Raw genomic sequence first — 17,760 nt, forward strand, 5'->3', positions numbered from 1 at the left:
TAGCCCTTCGCTCCCTTCCCTCCCTCCCTCCGTCCCTCCCTCGTCTTTTTTGTGTCTAGGGTTTCATTCGTCACTTGGTCAATTGATCGAAACTGCTGGTCCGCTTGCGTGATAATAGATAGGAGGGATTTGTGATGGCGAGGAAACGGAAAACAGAGGAGGCGACGCCGCTTGACGAGGCCGACCGGACCCTCTACTCCACCTTCCGCGGCGCCGCCAACTCCCTCTCCCAGCTCTACACGCAATCCGTGCACCACCGGGCTCTTTCCTTCCACGCCGGCGAGCGCCAAGCCCTGGTTCCTCGTTCTCTCCCCTCCTCCTCTTTGCCCCCTCATCCGTGACTTGGTTCTTGTTCTGGTCGCACCTTTATGTTTTATGCTTCTCTGTTCTCCCGATTGACGGTGATCGATCCTGCGGGGATCTCGCTCTGATCCCTTTTTCTACTATCATGAGGTAAAAAGGTCGTCTCGTTTTGCTTCATGTGGATCCTATGGGTCGTACTTAGGTCTTGCTTGATTGATTTCTCTTCTTAAGACAATGCATTATGTTCGGTTATTTTATTCTTGAAATATCTTTTTTGTCAAATGAAGAAAGGCTGCTATGTTTGTGAATCATTATTTGATTCTTTTGTACGGGAGCGATCAAATGCTTCTACGAGTGTTTGTGATGCACTTTTTTGCATTTGTTTGTCAAATGAACTTAGCGATTTCTACAATCAGTTGCACCTTTTCCCCGCCATGATCACTGTGCTTAGATTCGGATTGTAGACCATCATTCTTTACGATCATGTGTTGCAATCATCAATACTGGGAAGTGGAAACTACCTGCGCCTGCGATTGTGATTTATACCTTTTGTTGATCCATTTAATGGGGTCCTTCTGTTTTTTTGACTTAGATATGCTATTCTCACTAATCACTACCTCCCTGTTCGGAAACTGTTCCTCTGAAAGAGGCGGTCTTATTCTTTAACCTCATAAGAGAGCGACAACATTTGCTAATTCAGCTTTACAACATTGACAGCGAGATGCATTATGCATTGCCATAACTCATGGCTTTACCTATATGCACTTTGTTTGTCACAGTGTAGTAATAAAATCCAAGTTCTTTTTCCTGTTTGAACTTGCGAATGTGTTAACTTCATAAGATAGCAAACTTTCCAAACCGTGAGTCTCATTGTTTGGACCGATGAAAGCTGTTTACATTCTCTTGTTGTGGGTTTTCTTAGTCATTTTAATACAGCAACCTTGACGTCACATTATATCGTTGAACAATTTCTTACTTACTGGTAAACTAAGAACCTGGAATGTTATAAAACAGGGGGGGAAAAGAAGTAAAATGCTCCATGTACTAGTCACTAGAGATTGTAGCGGAGTCCATCCCTCAAATCTTGTCTAAGCTAAGCTTGGAATCTCTTAAAACTGAGCGAATTTCCCCATTAGGTCATTGGAGCTTTGCTTCCCACCTTTTATGTGATTTCTTTGGTTCCATGTTTTGTGCTGTTGCTTGTAGGTAACACCTATCCTTATTTTGAATTGTCTTCCAAATCTGAGGACTAACATGGGAAAAAAAAACTCAATAGATCAGCAGGCATATCATGCATTTTTATCTTTAATATTTCCTTTACTAGCTGGTCTTAAAGTTGCTTAAGTCTGTTAAATTAGATACATAGTTTATAGAAACTCACAAAGCTAATTTTAATATTCATTAACACAGGATAAGCTCCGCCAGTGGATTTTGAGTCAGGATGAAATTGGATCAAGGTTGACTGTAGCTGACATTGCCACCCATATTCAGGTTTTATGATGATTGCTTGCTGGTTGGCTTTGCCGCATCTTCTGCTTCATTTATTTCTTTCTGCTTATTCATCTAGTGAAGCAACTAGACAAATTTGGTGGTTGCTATACCCCATTCACCATATATATATATATGTATATATGTATATATATATATATATCAGTTCACGATTTTGTACCTAGTTGTGTTTTTGGAATTGGTATCAGAAATACCTTAACATTCAAAACTAGCAGTGTTTTTTAATATGCTATTCCTTTAAATGATTTTGAGTTAGAGAAACTATTATGTGAACTGATTTTCTATCATCGAGTCACATTAGTTAAGTCAATTTCGAGGATGACTTTCTAATTTTCTCACCAAACATAGATACTATATGTAACAAGGTTTAGATATCAGTCTGAAACCAAGTTTAGTAAACTATCAGACTAGAATGGTACCAATATACTGAGGGGTATAAAAGATCTGTGTCATCAAGTATCATTGAACATAATACTTAAGAAAAACTAAATTAAACTCTATGTATAGTGGTATTAAGCTGTGTTTTGTTATATGTACTTGGTTAGACCTGTAAATACTGATCAATACAATTGGGTCCAACTGGTATTTATCATATACGAACATAATCTAATATATCATTTGGGATATTTCATGTTTGTCGAGATATTTTATGATAATAAAAGAATTAATCGTGTATTCTGGTGTCAGTTTTCCTTTGTGTGATACTTGTTCAAAGTTCATGATGTGAGCTTTTAGAAAATGTACCTATGTCACTTTTCAATTCAATATGCAGCCAACTCATTCTCAACTGTGAATGAATTTATTTGAGTTGTAACTACTTGAGGAGAAAAATAGTTTCAAGGAGAAGTTAAACGTTAACTAACAATCTTGCATATGCTTACAACTTAATACTTGTTGTTGCCATCACGTTATGGTGATCAGCAGTAAAACACAGATATCTTTTGGCAAAATTCTGCCTGGTGTAACATGTGACAAGGATTTGGGAGAACAGAGAACTATATCACCATGTCACACAGGAACGAGTTGTCTTTCAGCATCGGGCTGCATACTACTTTTTTTTTATCTTTTTTGTATTTGGTCTTTCTAATTAGCATTCTGGGGAATCAAAGTAGATCATTTTCTAGAGTTTTATTTACTTGATCTGCACAAATAGTGATATATGATTGCTGATCGTCCAAATAAAAAAAAAATTGATGTGGCCAATTAGATCGATAAGGAGGTTATCATAGTTATTTTGTATGGTCATACTTTTTGAATTGCTTGGATGTTACGTGGTTGCTTATGATCTTGTTTTGTTATTGAAGCAACAAGATGCCTGTCTCCATAAATACATTTTTATTCTGTCAATTTCTCATTTTATTAGCAGGATAAATACATTAATCATGGTTTTGCTTTTTGAGCATTTGTAAATTTTCAATTGAGAATGTACATTTCATGCAGAATGAGATGGACTTCGAAGTAGAGAATCCATCAACGTCACCAATATCGGAATTCCAACAACAAACCCAATCCACAAGGCACTTTATGAACTCGAGCGCCCAACCATTGTTTGATCCATCTTCTCAGGCATCAACCGGTTGTGTCCCTCCTAGTGGTGACTCTGATCAAGCCAAAAACTGTGTTTTCTCAAATCCACTTTCCGGTCCTGCTCGTGGGAGCTTTCAGCATTATCACCTTGCTCAGGGATGTGGTGTTTATGCAAATGGTGGGGCTAGAAATCATGATCCCAACCACAACCAGGAGCTTAATTCTCTCAGATCCAACGAGTCATCTATGGATATGAATCTAGATAGTCCAACCCATCAATCTTACTGTTGAAATTTATCCCTCACGGTGATAACTTTTGTAATTCCAAGGATTAATTATAAGTTTTTGGGGACTAAAATGTAAAAGTTGAAGTTGGGGGATGATATTGATATGGTAATAATGCAAGTTTCTAACTAGGCAGCTGTTTCATCTCCTCGATGAAATTCAAGGATCCATTTGTAATTAGTAATTTTCAGGGATTAAAATATAAAATTACTACTTTTTTAAAAATATATATTTTAAATGAGTTGATTTTTCATTCTCTCATTATCTTTTATATAAATACTATACTGTTGGGATTGTAAACAATATTAAGCGAGGGGTAGGGCGAATTAGTATTTTTGTAAAATTTTTATGATGATTTAAAAATTTTGTTCGATCAAATTCGTATTGAAAATATGTTTAACTTAAAATGTAAGTAGGAGTAGTAGACAATTAAATTAAAAGGTAATGGTAATAAAAAGTTGAATATAAATGTACATCGAATTTATAGTGGTTCGGTAAATGCATATTGAATTTATATCGATTTGATTATTATGATTTATGTCTACTTTATCGATTTGATTATTGTGGTTTATGTCTACTTTCGATTCCTCTTCTGTCGAGGCTATCAGCATTCACTAATGATCTTCTTTCAATGGACGAAGACCAACTATCATCTTTACAACTATTTCTTTTTTTGAGAGATAATCTTTATACTTTTATTTTATAATAGACCCCACTCATCCCTCTAGGAGGAAAAAAAAAAAAGAAAAAAAAGAAGAACGAAGAAAAGAGAAAGAAAAAGAGAAAATATGTAATTTTTAATTTAACTATTGTTATAATTTTTTTTGCAAAAAGGTAAGAGATGTATTAAAATAAAATAAGAGATCTTACGATATGATATTGACATGCTTCGCTACTTGAACACGTATTAAAGAGAAAGAACATGGGGTGATACGACAAATAAGCTGACAAAGCCAAGATAAAATGCAAGACTCCAATATTTCGGAGACAACTAGTAACCATGTCGGATTGTGGCGTTGATGAAAATTCGCATCCACTCAAGAAGTGTGTGCATCGTTACGCCACCTTTGGTAAGGCAAATAACTAAGGGTAATCTATCAGGCTGCATGAGGATTTCTCCTACACTATTACAAAGGTGTGTGAGATAAAAAAACACATCACAAACATCATTGCAAAGGTTTGTCATTTGAGACAGGAGAATCTAGTATTTCTGTGGCATCTTAAGTTTTTTTTTTTTTTTACTAGAATGGTTGAGTTTGAAGAATCTATATTTTATTTCATGGTACCATGATGAATAACTTGTAGTTCATTAAAAAAAAAAAAAGAAAGGGATGGATGCTTGAGTTATATAAGTACGAAGAATACAACATCGTATTAATAACAATTTAGTCATGTTCCAAAGGTCTCATCGATACCATATGTGTTGATAACCAAAAACAGTTTAGTAATCTATCTTATAGTTCTTAGTATTATTATAAAATTTACAATCGACGTCATTTAAGTCGTAGGATATGATAACACTAGCTGATTTACTATTATTATTATTATTATTATTATAAAAAGAGACGATTTCTTTGAGCGCGAAGATAAAAAAAAAAGAGATTCTATCAAAAAATTTAATCATACTAAAAATGAAAGAATTGATAGAAATAATAGAAGATAAGAATAATAATTGAAAAAGCTTTATTGTAGAAATGAAATAGTTTAATACATTAACATGTTCCCTCTCCTATTTATACAGATTAGAAGAAAGGATTTCCCTCGATAGAATATATGATTTTTCTTAACAGAATAGAGAGATACTCGTATAGTTGGAAAAATCTTATCTTCTATCATGCCCCTGGTGCTCCCGCAAGATGGTGCTCCTGACAAGGATACCAATCTTGGATCGATGCAAAGAATGATTTAAACCAAGAGACTTCGTGAGTAGAGCAAGAGCAAATCGCTGTTGCTATTGCGATTGCTATTGTTGTGAGGGCACAAACGTTCCCTTCATTCTCTGGAGTCTCTTAGGAATGTGGCTACAACGGCATTGGTCGTTGGCCAAAGGCAAGGGCGAAGCTTTGCTTTTCTCATTACTCTGATACAATGATAGAAATTATAGAAGATAAGAACAATAATTGAAAAAGCTTTATTGTAGAAATGAAATAACTTAATACATTAACATGTTCCCTCTCCTATTTATAGTGAGAACCGTTAGATTTCTATCGAGTAATTACATTCAAAACGTTGTATTCTCCTCTTTGAGAGTGGCAAAAGAAATAAGATTAACAATTCTCCAACCGAGTAGCTGATCATGTGTGGGTAACCTATCAAGAAATGTAAGCCTAGTAATAAATGAAAATTTTAGAATATGACTCTTGATCCATATCAGTTACTACTCTCAAGAGGCAAGTGATTGATGAATTTGTAAGTTAATTGGAGCATGAATTTCTATGCGATATGGTCACTTAGATAATTTGTTACACAATTAATATCCTTCAATTTATTATAAATCGATGCAAGGTAGGAGAATGAGAATGGGATAATCAACTTCTCATGCCCCATCATATCATAATTAAAAAACCCAGTCATAGGAATATATCTATATCCAAAAGATATACTTTCATCGATAATAAGATGATGGAGAAACTGTTTGGGGTGCCAAGAGCCTAATCATGAGAAGGATCAAGATTCATCACTAATGAGATATAGAATAAGAGAGTCAACAAGGTGTAGAAAACACTCTTAAAATTTTAAGACATTGAGGTCGGAGAGTATAAGGTGCATATAGTTCACCATTATAGATATTTACGAGAAATCTACTTAACCCATAAAGAATGCTTCTCGAAGATAATGGCTTGGAGATATCTCATTAGGCAATGCTTGGTTGAGGGTACAAATCCTGTAAATTCTAAAGTTGCGTTCCTCTTTGAAGAATAAATGACTGTCCAATAGACTTTATGAAATCCCTTATAGTTATCTGATGGGGTATAAAGAGAAATAACTTTTGTATATGAACAAATACTAGCAGGCCATAACACATAGTAGAATTAAATGACACCACAATCAAATAGAACACCAAGATATACATGGAAAACCCCTTCAATGTGAAGGATAAAAATTATGGGGCAAACTAGAGATAATCCACTATAATAATAATGAATATACAAATCTTAATCTCTTGCCCAAAACCCTAGCAACAATCACAAGAGAATAACTAGGATACAAGGATCACGTTACTGTGCACAATATCTAAATCCTCTCTAATTCTCCCCAAGTAATCACAGTAAGAATCTACTGTAGATTTGATCTAACCTAAGATGAAAGCACTACTAGATAATTGAGAACAATCTCTCTATGTTGTCCTTGTCTTCTTCCCTTTCTTTCTCTTCTTTTTCTATCTTGTTTTCCTCATTTTCTTTAGAATCCCGTGGCTATAAAAAATGCCTCATTGCTACATTTTCTACCTCTTTTTATAGCCACCACAAACCCCCTTAATATAAATTAGGGTTAGGTTAAGAGGGGGTGAGTTGTTGACTGATAAAGCCCATATTGGGCTGAATATGGGCTGTCAGCCCAACATTATCTTCTATCTAAAGAAATCAAGCCATAAGCTGCTTAACATGGGTCACTTCCTTTTGAGAAAGTTAAAATGAAGAACACCAATACATAATTTTCCCATGAATAATAGTTTTGATGAGTTCAACTCAACTCGTATAAGATTATGACTTACTCTTCCAACTCTCAATATGTAAAAAGATAGAGTCGATAAGAGGAAGATAGTTCATAAATGTGAGCCTTTTGGTGATAAGTGGAACTTAAAGAAATCTAACTAAAAAGTTTTAATATGAATGCAAAGAAGATGTTTACAAGTTTGAATGATCATATGACAAAAGGACCAATGTGGTCTATCATGGACAAAATTCCTTATAAGTGCTTATATGATACTATTATGGAGTATGGCAACAAACCAGGACTAGCCAATACCTCAAAGACCCATTTAGTCATGTAGCACTCGGATAGCTCTATGGTGTTGTATTGGCTAATACTCTATATCACTCTATGGAGCTAGAAAATCCTCAAAATAGTTACCTAGATGATTTTCTTTTATGTTATTTTGCCTCTATGTAATGATTGCATATAAATTACATTTACAGGACTAAAATGGCCATAAAATTTAACTAAAATAAAATTATCAAGCCTATTGCAAGCCCTCTATATGCCATGTAAAGCATGAAGATATGGACATATACAAATATTATATCAAACATATTATGTATAGACTTGCTTCCTCATCCTCATCAAAGCATTTATGAATGTTGCATCTTCAATCCTCTGCTTTAGCTATAATGAACATTTTGGCTTCTAGTTGCTCTCCATCATTGTTGTCTAATATTGCTACAATTCATTCATGACTTTGACTCTAGTATAGGGTCAATCGAGTTATGTTGATTTTTATTGATTCCTATGATTCCCCTAGATGAAGGAAAAAACCTTCCTCATATGTGCTAGTCTCTCAAACATCTTACGCTATTTGAATTAGATGGATATCTATTGGAGTTTTAATGAGCATTGCCTTATAGACTTTCAAGTTTCGAGGCATTTCCTCTACAAAATTTGTTCGTCAATTCCTCTTTTGCTTAATCATTGTCTTTAAGTAGGTTTGTATCATTTTCGCTTTTGATTGACATTTTGTTAGAAAATAAAGTAGATAATTTACTCTCGATTGAATCAATTACCATTGGTAAGGATTTAATAATTGTTGTCTATCATTGTATCTTTTTAAAGGGTATTTGAATAAATATAAAGCTTCTTAATTGGATAAATAAGAGAATTAGGATACTTAATTTCACTTGAGAAGGTAAAGGTTATTTAACTTCCCCTACCTCCTCAAGGATTATGTTTCATGTATTAAGCTAATTACTAACCTTTACATACTTTTTGCTCACACTTCTGAAGTACCTAAAATGTTTACACTCCTTGTGTTAAGTTAGCTACTATAATTTACTTTCTTATTGCTATCTAACTTCTAGAACGAAAGAAGTTTATCCATAAATAGTAAAATTTTAACTTGACTTAGAGCAAGTTTTCGATAGTTTTGATTTCCTCTCTGATTATACTATCTTCTCGATTATTTTTGCTACCTACTCCTTTGAGTAAAAAAGATACAATAATATGTACTTCCTACTCCGTTCATTAGTCAAGTACTCTTGTATTGACCATTAATCTCTCACTTTTGGCTATATTAATGAGAAACTCATCGATATCAATCTTACAAATTTCTCTAGCTTGTACCCTTCTACCTTGTCTCATACTTAGAATTTGTCTTTGCATTCTTCACCTTCTTGGCCTCTTTTATGACCATACCCTCATTTTCAATGAGAGTAAGGGACCAATGACTCTATGGAAGTCTCGCCTCTATAATACAATGACATTGTTATGCCCATGATTCTACTATTCATTATCTCATATCTATGTACCTTTCTATGTGATCGATAGATCTGCCTCTATGGCACTATGATATTACTTCGAGTCTATCTCCATCCTAATCAACACTTGGTTTTGGGTAGCTATATCCCTTTGGACTTGTCATCGCTTTCTTGCTCCTTTCGACCACTTACTTCAACATTTTTATATTTTTCTAGTAGTTTTCCTTGGTTAATAAAAAAATGAACTATATTTACATCCTTGTTAGTAATATTCACTCTCTTAACCTTGTCTTTCGACTTACTAAGCAACTTTGAACGAATATGAGCTCTATATTAGTCAAATTCTCTTGCCACTCTAATCTTACCTTTATATGATCAAGTCTTCCCTCATGGGACTCACTAGTATTTGCACCCAAAATTTTTTCTTGGTGGTACACAATCCTCATATACTAATGACCAAAGCTTTTATCTGATGCAAAATTTAATGCATGCATGAAGACCTACCTCTATAATACCATGACATTCACTCCTTGAATCCACAGCCTATTAAGACTGAAATCTATATTAAGAAGGAGGGGGGGGGGGGGGGGGGGATGAATTAGTGATTTTTCGTGAAATCACATCGGTTTGGAAATCTTTGTTCAATAAAGCCATATCAGAAAGACGTTTAAACTTAAAACATTTGCAAGAATAGTAATAAGCAGGTAAAGCAGTTGCAAAATAAATAAACAAGCAGAGAAAGGGAGGCACACCAATTTTATAGTGGTTCGATCGTCGTGACCTACATCCACTCTCGATTCCTCTTCACTCGAGGCCATCGGCTTCCACTACCGATCTTCTTTCAATAGGCGAAGATCAACTACCCTTACAACTCTTTCTCCTTTTCACAAGTTCAAGAGAGAAACTTTACACCCTTCTATTATAAGTATTCCCTTATACTCTCTCTTAGAATTGCCTCTAAGCATATGGAGGAGAGAACTCAACTTTCTAAAGGGTTTGCAAGCTTATAATTATAGAGTTTTGGTTTTACTTTCGTGCTCTCTTAAACAGGAAAGATTGGGGTATTTATAGACCCCAAGTAGCTTAAAAAATTGAAGCCCAAATTTAAATCTATGAGATTTTGGGGTACTAGCAGTATCACCGCCTGCAGCACTGACACTTGGCGGTACTATTGCTTAACAGATCCTCGGAAATTGGGCTCTGGCGGTACCACCACCTGATAGGACGGTACTACTGCTTGACAGCGTTAATTACTGATGGTACCATCGCTTAGTCTAGGCAGTACCACTGCCCAAACCACCTAGGAGGCCAAGTCTCAAGCGGTTGCATTGCTAGGGCTTGCTAAGGGTTGCTGCATGGGCCTCACTTGGCCCAAAATAGCCCCAACTCAAGCCCAATAGGTCAATAATTGAGTTAGCATAATTACACCCCAAAACTAACTCAATTAGACTCTAAACTAACTTGATCTAGACATAATCAATTACAAGCATTAATCCTATGTTGTCCGGCATGTCATTGGTTCATCCGGCGCTTCGTCCGATCCTTCGATACATCATCCTCTCCTTCGACATATTGCCAAATTGACATGTTGACTCCCGCAACTTCCGATCTCCTTGGTGTAATGTCCAATCCTTCAGTCCGATGCCCAAACTTATGACATGAAGTCCTTCTGCCGACACGTCGACTGATCTTTCGACTGATGTCCAATCTTCTGAATATTCACTTCGGCTCAACGTCTGATTCCTCCTACTTTAATCATTTTATCTTTCCTTGATCGAGGTTAGTTAATTAGTTTATCTTTCCTTGATCGAGGTTAGTCTCATGTCACTCAAAATGCTGATTAGATCATAACTTCATTAATTTATTTCATTATCAAAATCCGAGATTTAATAATCTATCTCTTTTTGATAATGACAATCAATTGATGACAGAGTTTAAACTAAACTCCCCGTATTAATATGCTATATTGAAATGAACATTAAATTCAAATTGAATTCAAGTCAAAGCAATTTTAATCATAATTCATATTATATGCAATACATCAATAAGATTATTATAATAAAATCACGAGTATTGCATACATAATCATAATTTCAAAACATCAAAGTGTGTCATATCATGCATGATTCAAATCATCATCATACCTTCTCTCCCTTTGTCATTGACAAGAAAAAAAGAAGTGCAAATAGTATATTTTTGAAATATGCAATTTCTAATTCACTATAGAACATGCAAGCTTAGTAAGTTTTAGAGACATGCAAGTTTATTAATTTTACTTTCTTTTTAAGATGTAGATGCTAACACTTTTGCTTCTTTTTGAAATGTGTAAGCTAGCAATCTTTGCTTCTCTTTTGAGATCAGCAAGCTAGCAAGTTTTTGCTTCTCTTGAGATGTTCAAGCTAGCAAGTTTTTCTCATTTAAATATGCAAGCTAGTAAGTTTTTCTCCTTAAAATGTACAAGCTAACAAGTTTTACATCATTTTTAGAACATGCAAGCTAGCACAATTTACATCATTTTAAAACATGCAAGCTAGCAATTTTATCTCCCCCTTTGTCATTGTAAGAAGGGAAGAATATAACTTTATAATTCTTTTCTCTTTATATCAATTTTCACATCATGATAAAGATAAATTTAAATCAAATGTGATGAGGTATACAATTTATGAATACAAGAGAGTATTATAAATAAATCATGACATAAAAGACATAATATCAAAGATCATTTGAATACCAAAAGACATGATTCATTTTGACAAATCTTTTCTTTTGTAAATAGTAAAAAGAAACATAAGAGAATAGAATGGTAAAATATCTTAATTCATGCATAAGAAATCTCATGATTCATATAGAAAATCTTCTCTTAAATAAAATACAAAAATAATTCAAGAATAAAGAGTAAGATATCTTGATTCATAAAAGAAAATCTTAAGTTTTAATTCTGAGAATTCAAGATCATGATATAGATAAAACTTATTCAAATTTAAATCATTATATCATCAAAATCACTTTCAAGAGATTCAAAATGACATAAATATATTTATCAATTTCTTATTAAAAAATCAATAAGATAGAGATAGAAAAATTTTCAAAATACATTCCCTTTTTAGTTGTTTCATTTCATGTGATTGATTTCATACAAACATGCGAAGTTTTTTTTTTTAATGTCAAAACCATGCATCATGTTTAAAATAAAAAAATAAGATTTATCACAAAAATCATCAAGATCAAAAGTGTAACATATAATTCCAAAATATAAGATTTTAAATCATCATTACTTTAAATCCTTATGCATAATATAAAATCATCAAGCATGATACCAAAACTTTTAACATTTTCATTACATCATTTAATCATCAAGCATGATTTCATTGAACATAAAATATCTTTAATTAAATTATTTTATTATTAATAGTTCTAATTCTAATGATATTTCCTTTATTGTTTTGGCTAGTGAGCTTTATGAAGTATTTTGGATCTTCGATCATAAGCCTTAAGCATCCACTATCAAAATATTATTTTTGCTCCTAACTTTCGATTTTAGAGATGTCTATAAGAAGGGTGTATTTGTTTTAGGTACTCATTTAGCTTTGAGTCCCTCATGGTTTGATCTATCATTCTTAGCTTTTGACATTAAGTCATTCATGGTTCCTTTAGAAACTCAAACCAATTTATGTAGCTATACTTTTTGAATGGATATTTATATGTAAAATGACCATGTTTACCGCAAGAATTACATTTGTTTTCAAGGAAAACATGTAATGTGGGTCCTTTAACAAAAGTGGTTGGCTTTTGTTGAGTGTTACTCACAAAGCTGATTCCTTTTTTTCTATAAATATTACTCTTATTAGCAAGAATCATGTTTAAAGATTTACTAGCAATTTTAAATTTATCTTACATTTGTTGTACAAATAAATTTTCTTTTTTAAGTGAGTCTAACTCTTCACACTTAGTACAAGGAGTTAACATGCAATTATCATGCTTATTTTTTAATTTTTAAATTCACTAGCAAGAGAAGCATAATCATTTTTTAACAACTTATATTTTTTACTAACTAGCTTACATTCATCAAATAAATCATGGAAAGCATCAAGCAATTCATTGTAAGATAAATGAAATTCAATTGAGTCATTTACCTCGTCGTCAAAAGTCATTAAGACGTAGTTTGCCACCTCGCCTTTGTTGGTTAGCTCATTGTATTCAAATGTATTCGATTCGTCCCAAGTTACCTTGAGTATTTTTTTCTTCTTTGGCAGCTTCTTTTTAAGTTCATTTTTATTCTTAGTTTCATGTTTTATGATTTTTAAAATTTACTTCTATGTTATCATTACTTGAGCTTTAGCTCAAGTAGTCTTCTTTTGTTCTAAGTGTCAAATCCTTCCTGTTCTTTGGAAAGTTATTCTCAAGTTCATCATGTGCTATACACGTCATTTCATAGGTCATCAAAGATCTAATAAGTTCTTCAAGTGGAAAGTTATTTAGGTCCTTTCCCTCTTGTATTGTGGTTACTTTCGAATCTCAATTTTTAGAAAGTGATCATAAAACTTTATTAACAAGTTCAAGATTCGAAAAACATTTACTAAGAGCTTTTAAACTATTGACGACATCTGTAAAATGGGTGTACATGTCAACAATAGTTTTGCTTGGCTTCATTTGAAACAATTCAAAATCATGCATCAAAATATTTATTTTAGACTCGTTAGCTCTATTCATGCCTTTATGAGTTACTTCTAGTGTGTGCCAAATCACATGTGCAGTTTTATATAAAGAAATACGATTAAACTAATTTTTGTTTAAAGTACAAAATATAGTGTTCATAACTCTAGCATTCAAAGAAAAGTTTTCTTTTCCAAATCATTCCATTGGTTCATTGGATTAGAAGACCTTTGAAAATTATTTTTAACGATATTCCATAAATCGAAATTCATATAAAGCAAGAAAACTCTCATTTGAGTTTTCTAATACATGTAGTCAGTCCCATTGAACATAGGAGGATGAACGATGGAAAGACCCTCTTGATTGCTGACAAAAATCATTTCTCCTAGGTGTTAAAACAAATGAAAAAAACGAGGCTATGATACTAATTGTTAGGACTAAAATCAGCACTAGGGGGGAGGGGGGTGGTGAATTAATGTTTTCGTAAAATCACATCGGTTTAGAAATTTTCATTTAATAAAGTCATATCAAAAAAATGTTTAAACTTAAAACATTTGCAAGAGCAGTAATAAGCAGGTAAAGCAGTTGTAAAATAAGTAAACAAGCAGAGAAAGAGAGGCACAATAATTTTATAATGGTTTAGTCATTATGACCTATATTCACTCTCGATTCCTCTTCACTCGAGGTTATCAGCTTCTACTGACGATCTTCTTTCAATGAGAGAAGATAAACTACCCATACAACTCTTTTTCATTTTCATAGGTTTAGAAGAGAACCTTTACACCCCTCTATTATAAGTATTCCCTCACACTCTCCCTTAGAACAGCCTCTAAGCATATGGAGGAGGGAACTTAACTTTATAATAAGGTTTACAACCTTAGAATCATAAAGTTTTGGTTCTACTTTCATACTCTCTTAAGTAGGAAAGATTAAGGTATTTATAGACACCAAATATATTTAAAAATTAAAGCTAAAATTTAAATTTATGAGATTTCAGGGTACTGGCGATACCATCGCTTGCAGCACTAATACTGGGCAGTACCATCACCTAGTCTTGGTGGTACCATTGCCCAGTTTGGGTGGTACCACTACCTAACAGAACCTCGGAGATTGGGCTCTAGTAGTACCACCACTTGACAGGGCGGTACCACCACTTTGTCACGGACTTAGCTGGTTTTGCCTAAGTCGTGCGGCACCCTTGCGTGTCCGTCCGCAAAGGTGAGCCTCCCCGAAGCCTCGCATTGTCCATTAGGACCAACAAAAGAGAGAACGGGTTAGAGAGAACGCCTCAATCGGGATCCACAAGCAAACATCTCCGAAAAATACTTCATAAACAATGCAAATTACAAACTGACTTTACAAGCTCTGAACAGTTGCATAACAAAGGGTAAAATGGTCCATTATAGACCGAGAATCTCTCGTACGTGCCCACATGACACAACCTTTATTTACAAGCCAAAAGAGGCCACCAACATAACTAAAATGGGACTATTAAGCCTTCGGCCGTCCCTCTACATGCTATACAAGGCATGAACATACCAAAAGACATGGACATACATAAGCATTACATCAAACATCCTGTTTCGAAGTTTCTGTGACATTCTCCCCCACTTTTTCCTTTGACGTCATCGTCAAAGCCTTTGTCGACACTGCAACTCCTCGCCATTGTTGAGTCTTCAATCTTCTTCTCCAGCTACAATGCGCCTCTTGGCTCATAGCTGCTCTCCGCTGCTATTTTAAGTAGTCGAACCTTTGATCCTCCATGCTGCTTCAACTCACCAATGACTCTGACTCTAGTGTGGGGTTGGCTGAGTTGTATTGATCCTTGTGTTAGGATCGGAGCGGCACTAAGAGGGGGGGGTGAATTACTGCAGCGGATTAAAACTTCGATTTTAACAAAATCTTTCGTACGATAAGAACGAAACTTGAAAAGTTTAACTTGAAAGCGTATTCTTAAAGTTGCGCAGCAAGGGTAATAAGGAACTAAAGCAGTAAGAAGATTTGCAGTAATATAAATGACAATAATAAAATGCAAACCAGAGATTACGCCAATTTTTAGAGTGGTTCGGTCAAATGACCTACTCCACTTGCGATGCCCCTCTTCGATGAGGCTCCCACCTTCCACTAGCAAATCTCTTGAAATGGAAGGGTAAACACCCCTCTTACAACCTTTTACAAGCAGTTCAACCTCTTACAAATTTTCAATAAGAAAGAAGGAGGAGAACTCTCTAGCAAATTGAAAACAAGACTTGCTAAGACTTTCTAAGACTTTTCTCTCAATCAAAATGCTTCTCAAAAGTTGTTATCTCAGCTGAGATTTGAGGGGTATTTATAGGCCTCAAGAGGATTCAAATTTTGGGCTCCAAAATTTGAATTCTCTTAGGGTTCCCGGTGCTGGAGGTGCCACCGCCCAGCCAGGCGGTGCCACCGCCCAGCGCTCGGGTGCTGGACGGTGCAACCGCCCAGCCAGGCGGTGCCACTGCCTGGCTCTCCGGTTCACTTGGTTTGGCTTACTTTTAGCCCAAACCAAATCTGACTTTGGCCCCAGTTGGCCCCTAACCAGGATATAGGATTATCTTCTTAATCCTAATCCTAATTACAAGTGAACTACATAACAAAACACATCCTAAGCAATTTATCAACCGCGAGCGTCAAGTCTTATTCCGGCGAGCTTTCCGACGAACTTCTTCCGACGGGGTCCAAGCACGCTCCCGAACTTGTGATGACTTTAATGAGTAGCCGAGACTTCTCGGTGATCTCTGCGAACCTCCGACGATCTCTTTGGCGAACTTCCAACAGGTTCCCGATTTCTTCTCGGTTGGTTCCATCATCATCTCCGACGATTCTTCGGACTCTTAAACGTTCATCGAACTTGACTCCGGTATTCTTGCTTTGTGTTTTCTGGTTATCGTAGTTAATCCTGCATACTTAACTCAATAATATGGATTAGATCAAATAACCCATCAATTGATTTTATCATCAAAATCCGAGATTCAACAATCTCCCCCTTTTTGATGATGACAATCAATTGATGACGGAGTTAAACGTAACTCCCCCTATCTATATGCCATATTATGAGAAGATAAAACACTTGAATTTCATCATTGAATTCAAGTATAAACCGATAAGCTCTAACCGTAGAACTTATCGTTATTCTCATTAAGCATAATGTAAATGCGAAACTTTGATGAAAATCTTTTTCAAGTCGAAAGATAAGAGACAAATTTTACTATGACAAGAGATAAAGATTTTCAACTTGAATTGCATGATTATACATTTTAGACATGCATTCAATATGATCAATCAATCTTACGATATTTTCAAGGATTTTGCAAGGCATATAAGATAATCATCGATCGATCACTTTTCTCAAGGATTTTGCAATTCATATTTTGTCATGCTATTAAGAATGATATAAGTCATCACTTTTCTCCCCCTTTGTCATCAACAAAAAGGAAAATGAGACTTGAAGCACATATTTTGTCATACAACGATTTTATCATTGAAAATTAAGTATGCAAAAATATTTACGCAGAGTTCATTTTAGAGGAAAATTCAGCATGCATTCATATTATCTAATCTCTTCTTTCTATGAATAACAGAAATTGTAGATGTATAAGAGAGAGATTGGGATAAAAAAAATTCAAGTAGTAATTTCACGAAGTCAAGATCATAATTCGAATACAAACTCATTCAAATCGTCAAATTCATGAAAATCTCAACATTACTTTTTAATCATCACATAAGGCATTTAAAGAATTTTTGAAACATAGGAGAATGATTAATTTAAGCATACAATGTTTCAATCAAATTCAAGTCATGAATGCCAATACTTTCATATTTGTAAGTATCAATTCATGAATGCCAAAAGATATTATTTGTGATTCCAATTTTGCAAGATCAAGATTATGATTTAGATAAAACTTATTTAAATCAAATCGCTAACTTGAAATTCATAATCAAGTCATCAAAGTCGATTTCGAGATTTCACAACATGTGATATGGAATTTGAAGGAGAATGAGAGATGGAAAGAAGATGAAAAACTTTACGGAAAATCCAATCAAACAAGTT

General features: G+C 34.4%; 1 protein-coding gene across 1 annotated transcript; it reads left to right on the forward strand.

Moving 5' to 3' along the window:
• LOC135628730 (uncharacterized) lies at positions 1-3,772 on the forward strand. The gene is made up of 3 exons (XM_065135584.1): positions 1-296; positions 1,714-1,794; positions 3,253-3,772. The coding sequence occupies exons 1-3, from the start codon at positions 135-137 to the stop codon at positions 3,628-3,630; spliced, it is 621 nt and encodes a 206-aa protein (XP_064991656.1). The 5' UTR covers positions 1-134; the 3' UTR covers positions 3,631-3,772.
• Positions 3,773-17,760: the final 13,988 nt, after the last annotated feature.

The sequence above is a fragment of the Musa acuminata genome, chromosome BXJ3-1, assembly GCF_036884655.1.
Source record: "Musa acuminata AAA Group cultivar baxijiao chromosome BXJ3-1, Cavendish_Baxijiao_AAA, whole genome shotgun sequence".
NCBI lineage: Eukaryota > Viridiplantae > Streptophyta > Magnoliopsida > Zingiberales > Musaceae > Musa > Musa acuminata.

Bases quoted from the DNA above. Each gene is read 5' to 3' on its own strand.
- LOC135628730 (XM_065135584.1), top strand. From the start codon at position 135: ATGGCGAGGAAACGGAAAACAGAGGAGGCGACGCCGCTTGACGAGGCC. The intron at 297-1,713 runs GTTCCTCGTTCT...TCATTAACACAG, and splicing joins CCGGCGAGCGCCAAGCCCTG to GATAAGCTCCGCCAGTGGAT. The intron at 1,795-3,252 runs GTTTTATGATGA...CATTTCATGCAG, and splicing joins ACATTGCCACCCATATTCAG to AATGAGATGGACTTCGAAGT.